Raw genomic sequence first — 24,143 nt, 5'->3', positions numbered from 1 at the left:
GTTTGGGTAGGCAAATCATTGTAAGCTGCACACATGCAAAAACAGCCCCACTTTATTCAAACATACTGGATTTGCATTCTATGTAGTGCTGCTATTTGCTGATTCTACTTGCAAACTTGTGCAGTTTATGATTATGGATATGACCTAAGGTATTATAAAAATTAAGTGCACACTTATTCAAGATGACTGAATGGGGAGGCATCAGTCATGATGTGTTTCAACAGCAAATTTTACTCAGCTAAGCTTTGAGAAGTCACATGGCACACAGAACCTTTATTGATAACGCCTTTTAAAGTCCTCAATGCTGTATATATTTATGATTATGCAACGATATAAGTATATAAACATATGAAAACATATACAAACATTTCCTATATTATATACACACACATATAAATAAACGTATTTATATCACATACACACACAAATATTATGCATGACGTATATACTATGGAAATAAACGTATATACGAAAATGTTTGCTTATATAAATTAAGGAATGCCATACTGGATAACCAAGGACTATACTGTCAAAGCATACCAGTAATTGAGAGAGAATAAATCAATGAATGGTTTGAAAGGCTAAGATCTGCCATATTCTCTTCAGCATACGCAGATTTATTCTTGTAATGAAAGAAACCAAGTACAATATTAGTATACAATATCGCCTTCCACCAGATATTAGAATGACAACACATATGACCATATTATATCACAGATTTTAGACACTGCACGGCCATTGGATACTTTTTCAGATGTCGCAACAGACACGATTCCAACGTAACAAAAATCACCTGATAGTTGTTTTCTTATAAACTAATGAAAAACAAATTAAATACCACCACACTTCTATGTTTACTCGCGCATACCATTCTCCAGATTCTAGACATTTTGCACATCACGACAGCGATCTCCTCAGCATACTGTATGCCCCAACTGACAGGACCGCAATCACCTAAATACAACTATGACTCCATCCTTCAACACCGCTGCGGTCTCAGCTTTAATAGAAATTTCTAAATACCCCACGAGACTTCGCGTTCCCTGCCGCTCGCAGTTGACGTCACACATGCTCCCTTCGGTCACCATAGTAACCGCAGCTCCCAAGCCCTTTCTCTTGTTCTCTCCTCCTGTAGGTCCACGATGGTACAGCTAGCAACTGCATCACGCGGCTTAGGCATCGCAATGGTTTCCCATCAGTAAGGGGGCCGCTTCCTCCACTGTTCTACCTTGTGTAACGTCTGCGGCGTCCTTCATCTTAAATTAAACTGGGATTTGTTTGTTTGTTTGTTGTCCTGTCCTGCCCTCCTCCGCACTGCTAGGATCGAGATGCTTTGCAGGAAGGTGGAGTGGTAACCGTGATTGAGTGTTGCTGGTTTGGCACGGAATGGTAAGTGGCTGATGCGCAGGGGTGAGCTTGGCTTGGGAGGGTGGGGTGTTATGTACTGAAAACAGTTCAGCTTGGCTAACGTTCCCACACACATTAAGATGCTATAAAACATACAGGTTCACTTTTTATTTGATAGCTCTGTGATCCAGCTGAAATGCATGGTACATACGCATCACTTTTCATCTTTAGGTATGGGTGCAGTAGCACAGCTGCCGGAAGGACTGGTGCGTGGTGGCAACATCAGCAGCAGTTGCTTACGACGCCTATGCATTGCAGCTGCTTTGTCGGTGAGTCCATCAGCTGCTGCAGAGTAGTCTGTTGCTGCTGGAAGGACGGTCGGGTGTTGGTTTTAGTGTACTCTACCATTCCCGTGGTTGGCTGATTGTTCCTCTCTATTCATTATTGCATATAGTTCTTCGTTTATTTTGGGATGCACCTGAAAGCAGGTTGATTAACACAACAAAAAGGAAGAAATGAAATCTGTATTCTTGAGCGTGCTTCGATTTCAAGGACAAGCAATATTGTAAGTCTAGAAGTGTTTCAGAAAATATAAATTACATTTCAGTTGTATATTTTACTGAATATTAATAGTGGGCTTGCTCTCTCCTAACCGACATTTATATCGACGAGACTTTCTTTAGCAACTGTATTAGATGGTGGTAAGCTTAAAATACTAAATAAGGTGAGAATTACATTATTCGGTAGATAATATTATATGCAGCATTCAGAGTTTAGCTGGAAGACACCAACCCGCAAGTTCTCAGATATAGGTATACGCAAAGGTATTTCTATTTCTCTTTTATTACAGTGGTTCTTGAATACTGACTGCAGCATTGACAGTGAAGTACTGTTTTTCTTTCATGATTTCATTTTCCCACTTTTAAGCCGTACTGCAGGGGGAAATGCTGTGAAACGAAATGACTAAATGCAATATGAATGGTAAATGTTTTATTTTGTGTAGTTAAACTAGATAATGGGGTTAAGATACACGTTTGTGCTTGTAGGATTCAGTTTCGTGTTTACTTTGGCCTTTTTGTTAGCATTAGCGCCTACAGAAAACTGAATATGTTTGTATGATCAGTGGATAGCTCTTCACTCACTTTAAAATATATATATTATATTCAGGATTGTATCAGGCCTGTAAGACTGCTAGGGTACAGGTACATGAAGCACTTTTGTTCATAGCTGTAACTGTCACATAACCGTGAATCTGAATTTTTGTTTTTGCCTTAGTTGACCTTACTGGATTAAATGTGTTTTGAATGCAAACACATACAGTACCTTTGAACTACCAATTAAAATGCAGAACACTAACCTGCAATGTACAGGGGAATGGTTTGAATGGTCGGTAGGCTTAGTTTGAGAGTACATTGGAAATTAAAGATTTTAAGATCAGTATTGTTAATTTATATTTGTAGGAATAATTCAAAAAGGCTGTAAGGAATTTTGCATGTGTAACCTGTAACCCACTGGCTATTTAGCATGTGTATTTGTTACTTTTTGTTTTGCAGTGATGCTGTTATATCTAGAATTATGCAAGAAACAGTTGCATTAAACAAAAGAAGGTTACCACAGTAGAGCAGAGCACATTTGGATTTTAAAATACGTGGATTCATAACTTGCTTCCCTGAAGTTATAGAGTATAAAAGACAAATACCAGTTTTCTTGCATTTCACATATACAGGAATTCAGAATTTGTGTGAATCTTTCATGGCTGCGTGGAAATAGTTCTTGTGGTAGATTTGTACATAAATTGAATGATGTGAGACTGCTGTCAAAGAACCTGATTTTAGCACTAGGTTTCTGCTGTTAATGGGAGGTTGTAAACATAGTGTGAAATATTTCAGCAATGTATGTACAGGTGTCTTTTTTTTTATGACTGATCTGGATCAAGATTTGTTTCATGAGGTTTGAGTCTGGAATTTGATGCTGCCTTCGGGAAAATAAATTGTATGTAATTCTGAATACTGTGTGAGGGATTTCTGATGTGTTTACCTGGAAATGTTTTAAAATAGTGTTTAACTTTCTTAACATGCAATATGATCCTGTTGGCCAGGCAGTTCCTTCTCAGATAAAGCAGTACACTATACTTAACTGCTGATACTCCATACTTTTAAATTTTCCATAATTTACAAGCTTGCTCTCTGGACTACATACACTTGTATTAAGTTGTACACTGTATTTTCTTGACATTTTCATTTTCCATGTATAATGATTCTTTTAATTATTAAAAGACCACAGAGAAAAAAAATATGAGCTAATTTATATTAGCTGTGGTTGAAATCTGCTGAGCTGCATTTTTATCCACCTTTCTCCATTTCAGAAACATATTTTTATGGTCATTAAGTATTTATGAAAAGTGACTTAAGATCTGAATTTTTATTCTAATATTTTAACTGTCTACCTAGCTTTATTTTATCTAGGTTTCCTTTTCCCTTTTGCTGTATGCACATGAGAGAGATGACAGCTAATCTACACAGACATACATTTGATTTGAAGCCACACCAATTTTCTGACAAAAACACATATATATCAGAAATAAGCACACAACAGCAGGGAATTACTGTTTAATTAACAAAGTCAACTGGGTTTTGACTAAAAACTACTTCCACTTTTATTTCTGCAGCTCAGGGTGCAGGCTTAGACAATGAACTTGATAAAATGAGGTCTACTGACTTTCCTGAAAGAGCAAAACTGAAGTACCCAATATCAAATTTGTGTTCCTGAAATACATGAGGATTAAGGGCAGTGTAATGTACACTCACATTCCTTATGCATGTACATTAAAAATGCCACAGGTACTGTGTGTTATAACTGACTTGAAGATGCTGTTTTTACTACTCAAGTGCTGGCATCTAGTTGAGGTATTCTGAATGATTACTGTATGACCTATTTGACATTAACTGCCAGAGAAATCATTCATGTACTAACCTGTCAGACCGTGAACATTTGTGCTGTAGTGATGTATAGTGGCTGTATCTGTTCTTGTAGTTGAGTTTGAAAAGGCATTAAATCACATAACACTTCTGTCTGGTCAGCACTATCTGTTGACATGGTATTTGAACATAAAGAGCAAACTTAGAGACTGCATTCTGTACCTGTACATTGATGCAAGAGGCACTCTGATGTTTTGATATATTTTGATATTATGCTTTATTGTAGTGAACAAATGAACAGAAAATGAGATATAAGTAAATACATTAAAAATGGTGGATATGAAATGCAGATTAATAACTTGCCCCCACCAGGGCCTCATTCTTTCCTTAATCAAAATGCTTCAACTTCTTCATGTTGTTTTCTCTCAGCTGTGAACATGATCAGGCACAAATATCACAATAAGCCTGTAATTTAGCTGTGTTTCTTACTAGCAGGATATATTGAATAAAATATTTACAAGGAACAGAGTGTATACACAGTGCAACACAAACTGAGTATATCAGCTTGTAATGTTAAAGCAACTTTGAACACAACAAGCAGTATAATATGGAAGGTATACACTGTAAAATGCATTGGTGACTAGACTGACAGAGACATGACTTATGCAGGTGGATAGAGAGCATAGAGGTGGCAGTCACATGTAAAAGAACATACTGGCAAGATTTTTGATAACACTATTAAACTGCCTTTCATTTTTTTCAGAATTTCTAAAGGTTAGATCCCCTTAAACTTCTAATCATTGATTCAGAATTACTTTTCTGGCTTTATTTAAAAACACAAAAACTTAAGGCAATACTACCAATGTGTACATTACTCAGTCCATTGTTTTCCTTTGTTTATAACTGTGAAGGTTTGCCTGGTGTTTACTGTTCCGCGTTCATTCAAAAATGTGTTAATGTGTTTGTCATTTCTGATTTACACTAGATGTTTTTGCCTCTTTTACTGATTCTGTGATGGCACTTTATTTGAAATGTTTCAAATTTTGAAGCCAGTTGTAGGGTATCCATAACATGCACTTTACTGATTGTTTTAGGCTGGGATCTTTGGTATTCTTCACATTTCTTTTGCGGGGCATTGATCATTGAAGCACTGCTTGGCTTTTGTGCCAGTTACTGGAAAGGAAAACTATACAGTAGTTGTGCATTTTGACGGAAAACATAGGTATTTGTAGAGTGCACAACAACAGCAGTATATTGGTAATAACGCATTGCAGAACTTTTTCCTAAGTAACTTAAAGAGAAAGAGATAGTTAACTATGAGTGGTAAATATAACAGAAATGTGCAGGTTTTCCCAAACATATGGGATTATACTGGTGGTTGTTGCTTTTTTTCCCTTAATGATGGACTGGTATTTGAATAACTCAAATACAGCAGAATGCTGTGACTTCTGTCAAGAGAAAAACATTGTTAGCAAGTTGGAATAGTTTGTGTAACTGAAAGGACTGCAAAGGAAACTAGATTTACTCTAAAAATTATTTACAGCTATTAAAGGGCACCCATGGATCCCACCCTGAATTTAGTGTTAGGAGTGTTGCAAACTCTCTACTCTGAGTCTGGTGTTTACCTTTTACTGTGGATTGCAAGGTGTCAGATAGGTGAAGTGTTTTAGCTAAGGATGCGTTTCAGTAAGTTGTGCAAGTTTCAGGAGATGAAGTTGTTGACTGAAATGTGTTGAACTGTGCTTGATTTGAATATTGTGTCATGCTTGTATTTATGTTTGCACTTATTACCTTTCTTCTTAGGTGGTGACTGTTCAGTTATGTGATGTTTATATCATACCAAATAGCATCTAGGACTTGTAGTATGTGAACCAAGAATGCATGCATAGAACATGTCTTAAATTATCTAAAAGTGCAGCCTTCACTGTGTTATAAGAACGAATATCACAGCATTCCACAAGCTATATTAGGGCATAGAAAAAGACAGAGAAGCCAGTGACTAGAAACAGGCATACATTTATTTATTTATTTAACATTTGTTTACCAGGAAATTCCAACTGAACAAAGCCAATTTTCAGAAGAGGCCTGGGGAGAAACACTCCAGATGCATGTCTTTGTAATGTGGGAGGAAACTGGAGTACCCGGAGAAAACCCACACAAATGCAGGGAGGACATGCAGACTGTGCACAGAAGGCACTCCAGCTGAGAATTGAACCGGAGAACCTCTTGGTGTGAGGCGACAACACTATCGCTACACCCCTGCGTCTTCCAAACATGATACATATAAACAAGGTAGCACCTTATAGAAAGACACAGGCAATGTATACAATAATCCTACTGCAAGATTAGATGCTAAATGGAGCAAAGAGCATGTAGAGTTAGTAGGGCAGCAAATACAAAAGCACAGCTGTGCTGCAACATTACATGGCTCAGCAAGCAGTGCATAGTGCCAGCAACAGCAGGCTTACAGGTGAACGCAGGATGTCTGCACCACAGCTGAACTGAAACATTTCATCTGTATGTTCACAGTATAAAGCAGGTGCACTGCTGCAGTAGCTTTAGTTATATGGGTTATATCCTGCCAGCTTCCTAAACTGCAGAGCACCTTCCACACACTCGAGCTGAGCTGACTAAAAGACAAGTCTGGGCATCAAGCCCTTCAGAGCTTTCTTGCTAGCAGAGAGGGAGCCTGATTCCTGAAAGGACAATGTTAGGAAGAATGAAAAATAAATAACTACATCCTGGCATAAACAACACATCAAAATCCAAGAGGGATGGAGGAAGGGACTGGCTACTGCAACACTGATTATTCAAACATTTATTATTATGATAAGGTTACTTACGCAACTGTACTGTGTTTATTATATTGATCATTGCTGCAGTAGCCTTAGCTGTGTGTGTAGGTTAATCTAACTTACTACAACCGGGAGGTCGAAGGAGAAGAGTCCAGGAGCTCCTAGAGAGTGATCCTTGCAAAGCCTGACCAGGACCTAGAGAAGGAATAAAGCTTATAGTGCTTTGTAAAAGTATGTACAGAGGAACGTGTTGCAGCTTTTAGAATAATTATAGAATCCAGAAAAAAGTCATAGATGAAGCCAAGGCCCTGGAAGAGTGGGCCTTGACCCTGCCTGGAACAGATTTGTCATAGTGAGTATAACAAATGGTAATAGCCTCAGACAACCATTTGCAAGTAGTCTGTTTTGCCACAGGTTCTCCCTTCTTACCATCACAAGAAATGAACAATTAATCTGAAAAATCTAGTTCTGTCAGGGAAGTACCTGAGTTGGCTGTGGACATCCAAGGTATCCTTTTTGGGTTCAGGAAAGAAAATGGGGAGATGGATAGTTTGGTTTTAAGAAAACACAGATACCATTTTAGGCATAAAAGAAAGATTAGTTCTGGAAAATGAGGTAGGGTTGACTCACCATAACAGCTTAAACATAGAACCCATTCTTGCAGAGGTCAGACTAATCAGTGAAACTGTTTTCCATGTTAAAAACCTCAAGTCAGCCAGGTTAGCTGGTTCAAATGGAACAACTGTTAGCTTCTCTAACACAAAATTAAGATCCCAAAGAGGGGCCACTAATTTTCTTGGAAGCCTGTAATGCAAAATAACTTTCAAAAGCATTTTAACATGCAAATGCATTGAAAGTGGAGGCAGACATGCTTAAATGGTCCAATAAATAGATAGAGAAGTCAGAAAGGTCATACGATAGTAATGCACACAATTGTAAAAACAATGAACAGCTAACCTGAGTAGGTGTTAGCTATGTTGTTGGGACCAACTAAAAAAACTTTTCCATTTGCCAAAATATGATTTTCTAGTAGCAGACTTTCTTGCCTCTTTTAGTATCTGCTGCATATCCTCAGTACACAAGTGCCTAAAAGGAATTATGACCCTATCATCCAGGTAGACAACCGAAGATGATTGGGGTCGGGCTGTATCAGCACCCCTGTTCTAGTGTGAGTAGATACAGTCGGTGTAGAAGCTTGTGGTAGTTGCTACTGGCCATTTCCAAAAGAAGGGGAAAACACAGCTGCCTAGGCCAGAATGGAGTCACCACAATGATTTTGGGGATTCTTTCTGAATCTTCAGAAGTACCTTGGAAATTAGTGGAAAGGGGTGAAAAGCATACAAGAGCATTCCTGTCGAAGGAATAAAAAAGGCATCTATCTTCCAGACTTTCTTGCATGGAGTCCTGGAATGGAATATTGCTAGCTGATTGTTCAGAGAGGTGGCAAATAGTTTACTTGAGGAACTCCCACAGATTAATTAAAATTTGGAAGACCCCCTGACCTAGTTTCCATTTGTGAGGATCTGCCGTTGTCCTGCTCAGCTTGTCTACACAGAGTGCAGTATGCTAGTCGAGTGAGATTGTGTTGTGAAGCTATTTCCCAAGCTAACATGGCTACTCTGCAGAGGGGGTAAAACCTAGTTCTCCATTGCTTGTTGATGTACCACATGACTGTGGTATTTTCTGTAACAACTTGAAGAAGTTCTGGAGACCAAAGATGATTCAGAGAGTTGAGTGCCTTGATTAGGGCATGCATGATTTTTATATTTATGTGCTTCCAGCTGTCTTTGGTGTCCCACACACCTTGCACTTTTATCCCTCCTGAAACTACTCTCTAAGCAAAGTCTGAGATGTCTGTGGTGACTGGTTGCTTTGGAACAGGGAGGGAGAAGGGAAAACCTGGATTTAGAGATATCTGCTGTCTCCACCAAGTGATTTTTCTTCTGATAAACCCCTGCACTGGGACCTGAAAAGACAAGGGGTATTGGTGCTGTGACCAAAAAGACTTTAGATACCACTGTATCTTTCTCATGTGGAGTCTTGCCAGGGATATCATGAGAATCATAGAAGCCATGAGACCCAAAATCCTGAGGTATTGCACTCTGTGACCAAAGTCTGAGTGGAATTCATTAGAAACAGATCTACATATAGATCTATTTTTTCCTGTGGAAGAAAAGCTCTTTGAACTTCGTGTCTAGTTAACATCTCAGAAACACAATCCTGTGAGAAGGAGTCGAGAAAGACTTTTGAATGTTGTCTTGGAATCCCAGCTTGTGTAAGAGATCTGTCACCTATGAGTGAGATTCCTCACATTTTGAAAAAGACTCTACAAAGACAAGCAAGTCATCTGAATAAGGAAAATATGGATACCCTATAGCCTGCAATGAGATATAACTTTGTGAACACTCTTGGTGCAATACATAGTCTAAATGGTAAGACAGAGGACTGACAACCTTAAGAAATGCCTGGAGTCTGGATGAACAGGAATGTGATGATAAGCATCCTTTAAATCTAGTTTTACCAGGAAGGTTGAAAGAGAAAGAAGATGTAACAGGTTGTGAAGTGACATCATTTTGAACTTGAGCACTATTACAAATCGGTTTAGGAAAGAAAAATCCAGAACTGATCTCCAAGCATTTTCTACCTTTGGCACTAAAACATCCTGGAATAAAATCTCTTTCTCACCTGGGAAGGGGAAACTGATTCTGTCACTCCATGTGACAGCATGTAATAGACAGGTAGGAATAAACGAGTCTGGTCTGGAGGATGAGGAATTACCCTTGGAAAGGAGGGATTTCCTCCCATTGCCATGTGTAATTTTGATGAATGATCTACAGAACCCATTTGTCTGAAACTATCTGTTGCTAAAGAGAAAAAGTGGAAATCCAGACTTTCTGCAAAAGAAAAGGACTGCCCTTTGTTTTGGGAGTTTCCAGAATTCTTCTTGGAACCCCCTTGCCATTTCTTCTTAAATATCTTTTTACCAGAATTTTGTTGAGACAGTTTATTTTGTTTCCAAACCAAAATCGGATGAGGAGTTAAGAATTCCTTGGAAAATGAGGGCTTAAAAAAACTTAAACATTACCTTTATCAACCTACTCCTTTCGTCACACTTTTTGATCACTTCTGCATCAGAAGGGCCAAAAACTAAATCTCAACCCAAAGGAGAATTTAAAATCTTATTTTTAACATCATCTGGGATGTTCTGAAAATGCAGCCAGGCAAAAGTCCCTAAAACGTTACCAGTGGCCATAGCCATTGAAGAAGTATCACTAGGGTCATGCACACACGATATACACTTTTTCTCTGTATTTATCAATACTCTTCCCATTGTTATTAGAAATAGTAGGCTTGGAATTAACTTAGTAGCAGAAGGATTAACTAAAACTATACTTGCTGTATAAGGTTTGGGAAGAGTGTACACAAACTTATAAGACTGAGGAACTTTATAGATCCTATCTGCTGTTTTAGTGGCAGCTGGCTGTCAGGAAAGCTGCAAGCAGTAACACAAACGTCCTCCAAAGCTAAAAGAACTGGAGAAATGGGTGTAGGTTTCAGAAATTCCTTCTGTAATACCTCATAGTATTTTTTAGGAACTGAGAAACCTCAGTGTTCTGTCACTGGAAACACTGGCACAGTCTAGAAATAGGTTCAGAGAAAAATAATTCATCACATAGAGGCCGGCTAGTATAGCCTTGGCAGGATATAACCCCTTATGCTTCGACTGCTACAACAGTGATCAACTGACCATCTACTGTTATGGTAAGTTTACTTTCACAACTGTACATTTTGCAGCACTCCACAACATACAGTGGTGAGCTGAGAAACAAGCCAAGAAGGGATAGTAGGTTCACTCCACATAATTCACAGGACCCAGAACACAGATATGTCAAAGACAAAGGACATTCAGATCAGTAGACAGGCATATGCATTTGCAAAGAGTACACCTGCGGGCAGCTGTTTAAGTAACATAGCAGTCTACATTAGCACACGCATACCATGCTTTGCTTTGGAGGGGCCACCATTGTCTGAACTGTGCTTTATCAAAAATGCTTTAGCAGACATTTGCTCTAATCAAAAATGAATGGAAAATTCTTTATTTTTACCATGCAAATGTGATATGCTACCAGTGACTAAGGGGCAGCAGTCAGCCATTTCGCCTGGTCTTGAGATGCACCATTTAAAGATAGGACACAAGTAGTGAAAAGAGTCTGAATATGTACAAGCTGTGTTGGTGCGTGTTTTAGGAGTATCTGTTAATGTTCAGCCAGAAATGGGTATGAGCATTATTAAGTATTATTTTGCTTCTTTATATGTGTTTGCTCCTTCATTTTCAGTTTGGCAAGAGAAACATAGCAGCGTACTCACACAAAAAACAGTAACCTTGTATTTATATGAATAACAAAGTAGGCCATTTAGGTCTGCCATAATTACCATGGATATGATTTTTTGCAATATTGCCAGAATGGTGTTCTTGTTTTCTTTGCCCTACTAGTTTAATTATCTTAAAGAACAGTTTTTTTTTTTTGCTTTCTGTATTTTATGTCATATTTTTGCATTTTTGACTTGGACTTACAATAGAACAATAATGCAAAAGTGCAAGCATGGACTTGTGTAATTTCAGGGAGAAATACCAGAAGGAAGGAAGGAAGGGGTATATAGAATCAGAAATCAAAAATACAATCAACTGCATTTTTATATTCAAATTCATTCTTCCCATTTCAGTCCACTGCATTTTATCACTTTCTGTCGGAGCTCATTCATTCATTTTTTCATGACATTTCAGAGATACCTTCTTTCATCATTGGCACTATCCAGCATTCCCATGATGAATGCTTGTCCTGAAATAAAGAAAATATCCTTGTTTCATGTCTAGGTGTGGATTTCTGAAAATATCTATTTATATATTTAGCTATTTATATATATATATATATATATATATATATATATATATATATATGCGTCTACTTCACATGACTGAAAACTTATTTGACAGAATTTCATTACAATACCTAATTTTCAAAATACTGAAAACTCGTTTGACTGAATCTCATTATAATGAAAGCTTACAATGCTGCATTTCAAAATATTAGATTTTAAACTATAGTCATGCACACTTAGAACACCAATGACTCTTTCCAGAATTTAAAAACTACTTACGTACCCTCTTAACAGAAACCGGACGATATAAAACCAAACAAGGTGGGGGGCTTTGCCCCCCACACCACCCTAACTATATATACAAACTCCAGTATCGCACTATAGCAGGGAAAAGGGCATATAACTTTTACTTACCTTACAGTAGTCTACACACTGCCACTACTGCTGGGAATGCACAAAATGTCTGCCATATTACTTTAGATACTTCCTATAAAAATGTAAAGAGACATACCCACATTTAGAAACACTACAACTGTACTTTCTACATGACTATCGGTATTCTGACAGTCAACACTTTAAGTTGCAGTAATTCTTTTTATCACAAGCAAATCACAGGTGAAGGGAAACTCACATCATGTCTATGGTTTAAAATTCAGTATAATGAGATTCAGTCAAATGAGTTTTCAGTCATGTGAAGTAGACTCATATATACATATACACACACACTCACACCACACACACACACACACACACACACACACATATGCATACACACACACACACGTATATAATACATATACATATATATATATATATATATATATGTAAAACATATATATATATATATATATATATATATAAATAGATACATATAGATGTGTATGTGTATATATATATATATATATATATATATATATATGTATATATATATATATATATATATATATATATATATATAGATATATAGATATACATTTTTTATCTTTAAAGTGTTCACTTGTGCAACTCATGCACTTTTTCGTTCACTTTAAAGGGGCATGTCTGGTCAGTATCAGTAAGCCACATCAAAGTGGTCGTGATGGTCATTAGCCTACTATATACCTATGAACTATGAAATTAAAGGTCTTAGCGTGACAGGGATCGATCTCCAGAATGACAGAAGTAGCCTGATTAAACTGTAAATGCAGTTGGAATTCACATCCAGTAGCTGTAAGTTGGCAACTTGTTTCTTCCCTCCCCAACTTCTTTAGAACTCTATCCTTATGACTGTCTTACCACTTCCCATGTGGCTCCTTCCTTCAAATCAGACATTCTCAGGCTAGGAACGAACCACACAGCCCATTTGTTTCTATCTGAGAAGCCTAGTTGACTCAATACTTCCTTCAGTGAGAGCTGGTTGTTAGGAAGCAGGCCAGTTTGCGTGTCTTGCAGAACTGCCCCCTCCCCCATTAGATGGTGCACTAACTCACAATGGTTACTAGGTCAGAAGAGAGGCATATGCTTTGCCAGGCACACCTACCTCCCCCAGCAGTGTACGTACCCCACTGACAGTGTTAGCTTGCCCAGTCTGTTCTGTGGGTGATCAAATACCCTCCTCTGTGTGTTGCCAGTGCGTCGGGCCAAGCTTCCTGTCTTTCCCCCAGAATGAGAGAGCTGACAGTTGGCTCTGAAACCCATCCTCCCCTGGCCAGCTCAGTAGACACCCATACTATTAACTGAACACAGGTTGTCTGGACCATAGTCAGTACTGTATACCAAGGGGCTGGGTTGTAAACCTGGTAGTTTCTTAATCTGCTAGACTCGTATTTTCTGCAGTGCATGTGTGAGTTTCTTCCTCATATACTGCAGTAGTGTCATTTGTGAGTTTCTTCCTCATATACTGCAGTAGTGTTATGTGAGTTTTTTCTTCATATACTGCAGTAGTACCATGTGTGAGTTTCTTCCTCATATACTGCAGTAGTGTCATGTGTGAGTTTCTTCCTCATATACTGCAGTAGTGTCATGTGTGAGTTTCTTCCTCATATACTGCAGTATTGTCATGTGTGAGTTTCTTCCTCATATACTGCAGTATTGTCATGTGTGAGTTTCTTCCTCATATACTGTAGTAGTGTCATGTGTGAGTTTCTTCCTCATATACTGCAGTAGTGTCGTGTGTGAGTTTCTGCCTCATATACTGCAGTAGTGTCATGTGTGAGTTTCTGCCTCATATACTGCAGTAGTGTCATGTGTGAGTTTCTGCCTCATATACTGTAGTAGTGTCATGTGTGAGTTTCTTCCTCATATACTGCAGTAGTGTCATGTGTGAGTTTCTGCCTCATATACTGCAGTAGTGTCATGTGTGAGTTTCTTCCTCATATACTGCAGTATTGTCATGTGTGAGTTTCTTCCTCATATACTGCAGTAGTGTTGTGTGAGTTTCTTCCTCATATACTGCAGTATTGTCATGTGTGAGTTTCTTCATCATATACTGCAGTATTGTCATGTGAGTTTCTTCCTCATATACTGCAGTATTGTCATGTGTGAGTTTCTTCCTCATATATTGCAGTAGTGTCATGTGTGAGTTTCTTCCTCATATACTGCAGTATTGTCATGTGAGTTTCTTCCTCATATACTGCAGTAGTGTCATGTGTGAGTTTCTTCCTCATATACTGCAGTAGTGTCGTGTGTGAGTTTCTTCCTCATATACTGCAGTAGTGTCGTGTGTAAGTTTCTTCCTCATATACTGCAGTAGTGTTGTGTGTGAGTTTCTTCCTCATAAACTGCAGTAGTGTCGTGTGAGTTTCTTCTTCATATACTGCAGTAGTGTCATGTGTGAGTTTCTTCCTCAAATACTGCAGTAGTGTCTTGTGAGTTTCTTCCTCATATACTGCAGTATTGTCATGTGTGAGTTTCTTCCTCATATACTGCAGTATTGTCATGTGAGTTTCTTCCTCATATACTGCAGTAGTGTCATGTGTGAGTTTCTTCCACATATACTGCAGTATTGTCATGTGAGTTTCTTCCTCATATACTGCAGTAGTGTCGTGTGTGAGTTTCTTCCTCATATACTGCAGTAGTGTTGTGTGAGTTTCTTCCTCATATACTGCAGTAGTGTCGTGTGAGTTTCTTCCTCATATACTGCAGTAGTGTCATGTGTGAGTTTCTGCCTCGTATACTGCAGTAGTGTCATGTGTGAGTTTCTGCCTCGTATACTGCAGTAGTGTCATGTGTGAGTTTCTTCCTCGTATACTGCAGTAGTGTCATGTGAGAGTTTCTGCCTCATATACTGCAGTAGTGTCATGTGAGTTTCTTCCTCATATACTGCAGTAGTGTCATGTGTGAGTTTCTGCCTCGTATACTGCAGTAGTGTCATGTGTGAGTTTCTTCCTCGTATACTGCAGTATTGTCATGTGTGAGTTTCTTCCTCATATACTGCAGTATTGTCATGTGTGAGTTTCTTCCTCATATACTGCAGTATTGTCATGTGTGAGTTTCTTCCTCATATACTGCAGTATTGTCATGTGTGAGTTTCTTCCTCATATACTGCAGTATTGTCATGTGTGAGTTTCTTCCTCATATACTGCAGTAGTGTTGTGTGAGTTTCTTCCTCATATACTGCAGTATTGTCATGTGAGTTTCTTCCTCATATACTGCAGTAGTGTCATGTGTGAGTTTCTTCCTCATATACTGCAGTAGTGTCGTGTGTGAGTTTCTTCCTCATATACTGCAGTAGTGTCGTGTGTGAGTTTCTTCCTCATATACTGCAGTAGTGTCGTGTGTGAGTTTCTTCCTCATAAACTGCAGTAGTGTCGTGTGAGTTTCTTCTTCATATACTGCAGTAGTGTCATGTGTGAGTTTCTTCCTCAAATACTGCAGTAGTGTCTTGTGAGTTTCTTCCTCATATACTGCAGTATTGTCATGTGTGAGTTTCTTCCTCATATACTGCAGTATTGTCATGTGAGTTTCTTCCTCATATACTGCAGTAGTGTCATGTGTGAGTTTCTTCCACATATACTGCAGTATTGTCATGTGAGTTTCTTCCTCATATACTGCAGTAGTGTCGTGTGTGAGTTTCTTCCTCATATACTGCAGTAGTGTTGTGTGAGTTTCTTCCTCATATACTGCAGTAGTGTCGTGTGAGTTTCTTCCTCATATACTGCAGTAGTGTCATGTGTGAGTTTCTGCCTCGTATACTGCAGTAGTGTCATGTGTGAGTTTCTTCCTCGTATACTGCAGTAGTGTCATGTGAGAGTTTCTGCCTCATATACTGCAGTAGTGTCATGTGAGTTTCTTCCTCATATACTGCAGTAGTGTCATGTGTGAGTTTCTGCCTCGTATACTGCAGTAGTGTCATGTGTGAGTTTCTTCCTCGTATACTGCAGTATTGTCATGTGTGAGTTTCTTCCTCATATACTGCAGTATTGTCATGTGTGAGTTTCTTCCTCATATACTGCAGTATTGTCATGTGTGAGTTTCTTCCTCATATACTGCAGTATTGTCATGTGTGAGTTTCTTCCTCATATACTGCAGTATTGTCATGTGTGAGTTTCTTCCTCATATACTGCAGTAGTGTTGTGTGAGTTTCTTCCTCATATACTGCAGTATTGTCATGTGAGTTTCTTCCTCATATACTGCAGTAGTGTCATGTGTGAGTTTCTTCCTCATATACTGCAGTATTGTCATGTGAGTTTCTTCCTCATATACTGCAGTAGTGTCATGTGTGAGTTTCTTCCTCATATACTGCAGTAGTGTTGTGTGAGTTTCTTCCTCATATACTGCAGTAGTGTCGTGTGTGAGTTTCTTCCTCATATACTGCAGTAGTGTTGTGTGAGTTTCTTCCTCATATACTGTAGTAGTGTCACTATGTCATTTTGCCCCAGGAGATTATTTGTAATTGCTAGATATTGCTTACTGTTTCAGATAGAGCTGCTCAAAAACAGTGTGTTGACTCAAGAAACGGGTTCTTAAAATGAGTATTGAGTATTCCTGATAGTCTAGTTGAGAAGTATTCAAAAGTGCAAAGTCAGGAGCCTAGTCTTAATATATAAAATGGTTATTTACAATATCTCCAAATATGGATAATTTTAGGCTAAGATTTTCATAATGGCATCTCAGGGACTGTACCTCATAAAATAAAACTATGCAAGGACTGTGGTTATCTCCTAAATTATTTTATACTTTTTTCTGACACAGACTTCTTTATTGCTGTTATTTAAGCAAACCTGTTTACAACTGTGTGTTCTTCTTACAAGGAAACATTCTAGCATTCAACATTAGATGCATTTCCATAAGTCTTAGTTCTAACAGTATTCATTGTGTCTCTGCTGGGCTTTTATATTTGACGATAATTGTTTAAATGTGCATCCACCAGGGCATGCTTCTAAAGGGTTTTCATTATTATGGAGAGAAGTTATATAATACTTATACATAATATTCTAACTTCAGTATTATCTCGTGTGGGGTGAAAGCTGGATATATCATTTAACCAGTCAAATCCCATTATAGCCACCCCATTTCTCAGCATCTTTTACTTGTTATTGTATGCAAAACACACTTACTAGTAATACACACTATTTTCCACGGCTTTTCTTACACACTTCTTTTTCCATTACTGTTATTCATGGTCTCCTACTTAAATTGTGGTGCTTTCTAACCTGTCTCCCAAAATGTCCCCCACCTGAACAGGCACTCATGCCTGACCTTTCTCCCAAAATGTCCTCTATCAGTGAACAGGCATGAATGCCTGACCTTTCTCCCAAAATGTCCTCCATCAGTGAACAGGCATGCATGCCTGACCTCTCTCCCAAAATATCCTCCATTAGTGACAGGCATGCATGCCTGACCTCTCTCCCAAAATGTCCTCCATCACTGAACAGGCATGCATGCCTGACCTTTCTCCCAAAATGTCCTCCATCAGTGAACAGGCATGCATGCCTGACCTCTCTCCCAAAATGTCCTCCATCAGTGAACAGGTGTGCATGCCTGACCACTGTCCCAAAATGTCCTCCATCAGTGAACAGACGTGCATGCCTGTCACATCATCCTGTGCCAGCCTAGTGCTGTAGACTCCACCAGTGCTTCCTCCAGCTGACGCTTCCTTTAATAGATGACCTTTTCCCAATAGATATACAATTTCAATAGAATGCTGTATAAATCCAGGATCTAAATGCATTAAATTATATTTCCTTTATCAATTTACAGACGAACCCTGAGAGTAGCATGTTGTTTTGTATATCACATCCATTTCATGCACACCATAGCTTCCCCTACGCTTGGTCTTCAGCTTTACATTTTATCATCCAGTATCATGTCTCTGCTTTGACCAAAATGTCGTCTTAACCACCTCTCGGTCTAGCCATTGGGATATAATGAACCTCTTATAATTTCTTTACTCATACATGTTTCTTAAATATATCCCATGACATCATGTTTTCCAGTCAGTAAAGCAATTAGTAGGTCTGGCAAACTAATTTCTTTCTTAGCACAAGTCTGACTTTTTCTCCCAGTATAATAATTCTTCATCCCACCAGAATTAACCGATTTCAGTCATATACCTTCAATAATAAAGACAACTAAAGGATGGTACTCATCCTATCATTAATACAGAATTCCTCAATTAAACTTTCTACTTCTCACAATACATGTCAATAAAAATTAATTAAGAGCAATCAGCAAACATTCCCGCACTGCTTGTCATTTTATCTCTGCATCCAGCTTCCATCCCTTCACATTTTAATTACAACGAGGATAGTTCACCCTGTACTCCTTAATGCTTGGTCTTGGAATATTAATAATATTTAATTCAACTCATGTTTCAGAATCTAGCATTTGTATTATATAAGAGAACATTTTCTCTTAAGTTATGGACTCAGATAGTATTACCTTCCTGAGAATGAGCAGCATTTATTCAATAAAAAAACATATATATCTTGCTCTGTGTCAGTACCTGTAGCATAACTTGTTTATTTCTTGTTTCAATAACTTCATTTACCACAGTTAATTCCCTGAATTGCTGTCCAAACATATCACTGACTTGTCTTTGTGTGACCTGAGTGGCAATATATTTATAGTCAGGGGTTGTAGGAGATTGGCCTCCTTGTAAAGAAAAAAATAAATAAATAAAGAAAACAAAAACTTTCAAAGCTTACTACCAATCTAGAGTATACTGTAGTGTCTCTGAGTTAATATAACCAATATAAATATATTATTATTTTCAAAACTTGTCGAATGCAAGTGCTTGTTTACTGTATTTTTCTAGCTTAAGAAGGGGAAAAATGGAGAAGGGGAAACTCTTTCTTTTAGATTATTCTTCCTGATTAATATTCATTCAAATTGTTGACGTCACCATTTTCTGGTGGGAACTCAAAACTTATATTTTCATATTGGGTTAATCCTTCACCATATGCTGAAGCAAACTGTTTTTAGCGATATCCTCTTGCAAGTTAGTAGGAGTGCTTGCTTAAACAAGCACGGTATAACATCACAGTGCACATACCCCTTCTCCTGCCCAGTCCATATAGTCAAGTGAGGCACGTCTGTCCAACCACCTTATTCCAGGAATTGCATACAGAAACAGATGTCTCTGAGTCGCACCTAAATTTGATCTCTCTTCCCATTCATCCTTTTTTTTCTGCAGTAACATCAACATCTATCAGTTTAGTGGCCACTTTGTCCTTTTGTTAGACTTGTAGTTGGTTAATTTTATGGTAGTTCTTTCATTTTCCTTTATGCTTCTTCAGATTATTAAAAGTCAGCACACTGCCATTAAAAGCACCTTCACACTGACCGGGAAAGACAACTTTGGTTTCAGGTTTCTACACTTAAACACTCCTTTAATGCTTATACAAACCACAGACAATGTTGTTCAGTGTCATTTCATGGTAACTGTATTCAACAACTAACAGGGGACCCAGCCACATTCAACAACTAACAGGGGACCCAGCCACATTCAACAAAAAACAGGGGACCCAGCCACATTCAACAAATAACAGGGGACCCAGCCACATTCAACAAATAACAGGGGACCCAGCCACATTCAACAACTAACAGGGGACCCAGCCACATTCAACAAATAACAGGGGACCCAGCCACATTCAACAAATAACAGGGGACCCAGCCACTCATAGCTTCCCATCCAGTTGCCACAACTTCCAGAGCTCCTGCTCCTTTTCATAGCGTGTCAAAATTTCTATCATAACTACTCTGAATTTCTCACATTTAACTTCTGAGGCTAGCAGTGACAGCTGTCTCACATTTGCTATGCTAAGGACGTATTTTATAAACCCAGTCTAATGTACTATTTTGGTTTTCATAGCTCATAAAGTCCATTCCCAGTTTGCCCTCCAAAACAGCAAGGAATCTACATTTTTTTCATTTTTGCCTTATTCTTCATTCCATCTAAATGCTGCCCAGTCTGATGTATTTGTTTTACTATCTCAAGTGCCTTATTCCACATCTTACATGCTTGCTGTGTAACAGTCTCAAAGGCTACCTGGTTTTCTTGTAGAAAATCCACCTTCTCCTTTGCAGAGACTTCCAGCCAATTCATGCAGACTGCACATGATACAGAGGACTTCCCCAGTGTGATTCATATGCAGACTCCATAACAGTCATGGCACTTGTTGCCTCTTACGCACATGATTCAGATGAGTTCCCCAATGCGATTTATATGCAGACCCCAAAACAGTCATGGCACTTGTTGCCATGTTATTACGCACATGATTCAGATTAGTTCCCCAATGTGATTCATATGCAGACCCCATAACAGTCATGGCACTTGTTGCCTCTTTACGCACATGATTCAGATGAGCTCCCCAGTGTGATTCATATGCGGACTCCATAACAGTCATGGCACTGGTTTGCCTGTTTACCCACATGATTCAGACGAGTTCCCTAATGTGATTCATATGCAGACGCCATAATAGTCATGGCACTTGTTGCCTCTTTACTCACATGATTCAGGTGAGTTCCCCAGTGCAATTCATATGCAGACTCCATAACACTTATGCTACTTGTTTACCTCTTTACGCATAAGATTCAGATGAGTTCCCCAGTGTGATTCATATGCTGACTCCATAACAGTCATGGCACTTGTTGCTTCTTTACACACATGATTCAGATGAGTTCCACAATGTGATTTAAATGCAGACTACATAACAGTCACGGCACTTCTTGCCTCTTTACGCACATGATTCAGATGAGTTCTCCAATGGGATTCTTATGCAGACCCCATAACAGTTATGACACTTGTTTACCTCTTTATGCACATGATTCAGATGAGTTCCCCAATGTGATTTGTATGCAGACCCCATAACAGTAATGCCACTTGCTTACCTCTTTACACACATGATACAGATGAGTTCCCCAATGTGATTCATATGCAGACCCCATAACAGTCATGGCACTTGTTTACACATATGATTCAGATGAGTTCCCCAATGTGATTCATATGCAGACCCCATAACAGTCATGGCACTTGTTTACACATATGATTCAGATGAGTTCCTCAATGTGATTCATATACAGACCCCATAACAGTCACGGCACTTGTTTGCCTGTTTACACATATGATTCAGATGAGTTCCACAATGTGATTCATATGCAGACTCCATAACAGTCACGGCACTTGTTTAACTCTTTATGCACATGATTCAGATGAGTTTTCAATGTGATTCGTATGCAAACTCCATAACAGTCATGGCACTTGTTTACCTGTTTACACATATGATTCAGATGAGTTCCACAATGTGATTCATATGCAGACTCCATAACAGTCACGGCACTTGTTTAACTCTTTATGCACATGATTCAGATGAGTTTTCAATGTGATTCGTATGCAGACCCCATAACAGTCATGGTACTTGTTTACCTCTTTATACACATGATTCAGATGAGTTCCCCAATGTGATTCGTATGCAGACCCCATAACAGTAATGGCACTTGCTTACCTCTTTACACAAATGATTCAGATGAGTTCCCCAATGTGATTCATATGCAGACCCCATAACAGTCATGGCACTTGTTTACACATATGATTCAGATGAGTTCCCCAATGTGATTCATATGCAGACCCCATAACAGTCATGGCACTTGTTTGCCTGTTTATACATATGATTCAGATGAGTTCCCCAATGTGATTCATATGCAGACCTCATAACAGACATGGCACTTGTTTACCTATTTACACATATGATTCAGATGAGTTCCCCAATGTGATAAATATGCAGACCCCATAACAGTCACGGCACTTGTTTACCTCTTTATGCACATGATTCAGATGAGTTCATATGCAGACTCCATAACAGTCACGGCACTTGTTTAACTCTTTATGCACATGATTCAGATGAGTTCCCCAATGTGATTCGTATGCAGACTCCATAACAGACATGGCACTTGTTTACCTGTTTACACATATGATTCAGATGAGTTCCCCAATGTGATTCATATGCAGACTCCATAACAGTCATGGCAATGTTTGCTTCTTTACTCAGTGGATGTGGAGCACAGTTACTCCTCCTTCTTCCAACTATCTTTTTCAGATTTCTGGTTGTAGCACCCAGTCCATTTTTCCTGTAACCAATGAACAGACCAATGTTAATGCCATATGTTTGAAATCTGTTAAGTTTGTACCTGCCAAATACTTGGGTTGTGAAAAAGGTTCTGCCCAGTTTATCAGCCTGGTTGATGAAAACAAATAAATGAATACATCTCAGACATAACTGCACAGTGACAATGCTGTAACTCGTATTGTTGTAAAGTTAAATGGGTTAACTTAATTTCATTAAATGACAAAGATTTAAAAGAACTTACAGTAGGGCTTCAGGAGCTACAGTTGCTCTTTGCCTTATCCAGCAATGTTACGATGTTCATGCACGCATGCAGATACATGGCAGTAACATGGTAATGCCATGCTCTGCCTTAATGAATTCTAACTTGGTTTTCACTCTTAGACTTTTATAGTTTGGAAGTGGGACAGTCTACTGCATATGGGACTGAATAATATGCTATTAAAAAGACCGAAAATACAGGACTAAATCATTAGTAAATAGAGTTAGGGGCCAAAGCACTATGCACAAGAATGACACAGGAACTTGCAGGACAACAGAAACATTTGATGTGGGAAAATTGTTGAAATGCAAAATAATGTAAAAGGCAAAAAAAAAAAAGGAAGTGTTCCCTGAATTTATGTTTTTGTGGTATCCATTGGGAAAAAGATGCTAAGGATGAAGCTTCCAGGTAACAGGAAAAGAGGAAGGCCTAAGATAAGGTTTATGGATGTGGTGAGAGAGGACATGCAGGTGGTGGGTGTGACAGAGCAAGATGCAGAGGACAGGAAGAAATGGAAACAGGTGATCCGCTGTGGCGACTCCTAACAGGAACAGCCGAAAGAAGATGATGATGGTATCCTCCTTGCATTATGTATATTAGTATGTTGTCAGACTCAGCAGAACTGATTTCACTCTAAACATAAGGGCAATGTTTTCCTTAAAATGGTTGCTGCTATACGGTACACATTTCTAGGTGGCCATAAACATTCCCATTGTCATACACTTTATAAATATTAACTTTGAGCCCATTTAAATGTTCAAGCCGTCAGTGAGTATTTCATTGATTTTAGTTATAGCTGTATGCATCCTTGCTGCTGTCACATAGTTTATCTGTTTGGTTTACTTTGTATTAAGGGTTCCTTCAGCCCCGACCTTTTCTGTTTTTCCATCTCCCTGCAGCTGTTCCCTCCTTTCTTGTCCCCCTGTCTACATTGCCATTTTCCCCTGCCTTTCACATGATAATGGCTGATTGAAACCCCTCTATTACTGCCATCTTTCATTCTAGGGTTGTCAGTTGCCTACTCTTTATAAGTTGTGATTCCTTCCTCCATGTTATTACTGCATGCTTATAAAACATGCTTATTAATTTAGGCTGACTGGTTGGTACTTTTGCATGAACTAATTCTAATTCATCATAGCCTTTGTTTAAACAGGATCAGTGTAATTGACTTGTACTTTGTTTACAGTTATTCTTCAGTTGTAATTATATTATCTTGCTTTAAATCTTAAGTTACATATGCACAACAACCCCCCCAAAACAAACATATACATGCCCAGGCACACACTGTCACACACACACACACACACACACACACACACACACACACACACACACACACACACACACACACACAATAACATACACAGAGACACACACATACCGACACACACACACA

General features: G+C 38.6%; 1 protein-coding gene across 6 annotated transcripts in view; it reads left to right on the top strand.

Moving 5' to 3' along the window:
• The first annotated feature begins 623 nt into the window (after positions 1-623).
• Positions 624-24,143, top strand: part of MAPK10 (mitogen-activated protein kinase 10) — a 2,349,270-nt gene continuing 2,325,750 nt past the window's right edge. For 2 of the 6 annotated variants that reach the window (XM_044059148.1, XM_044059147.1), the window contains exon 1: positions 633-1,389. In XM_044059148.1, coding sequence (XP_043915083.1) covers positions 1,387-1,389 — 3 coding nt within the window. In that variant the 5' untranslated portion in view covers positions 633-1,386. Of the gene's footprint in view, positions 1,390-24,143 lie in introns of all 6 variants that reach the window. The other 4 variants (XM_044059145.1, XM_044059146.1, XM_044059143.1 and 1 more) reach the window with 4 other exon arrangements.

The sequence above is a fragment of the Protopterus annectens genome, chromosome 17.part0 (assembly GCF_019279795.1).
Source record: "Protopterus annectens isolate FY-2018-M chromosome 17.part0, PAN1.0, whole genome shotgun sequence".
NCBI classification, from domain to species: Eukaryota; Metazoa; Chordata; order Ceratodontiformes; family Protopteridae; genus Protopterus; species Protopterus annectens.
Note: the sequence above shows the minus strand (reverse complement) of the source record. Positions and strands in the feature narration are given on the sequence as shown.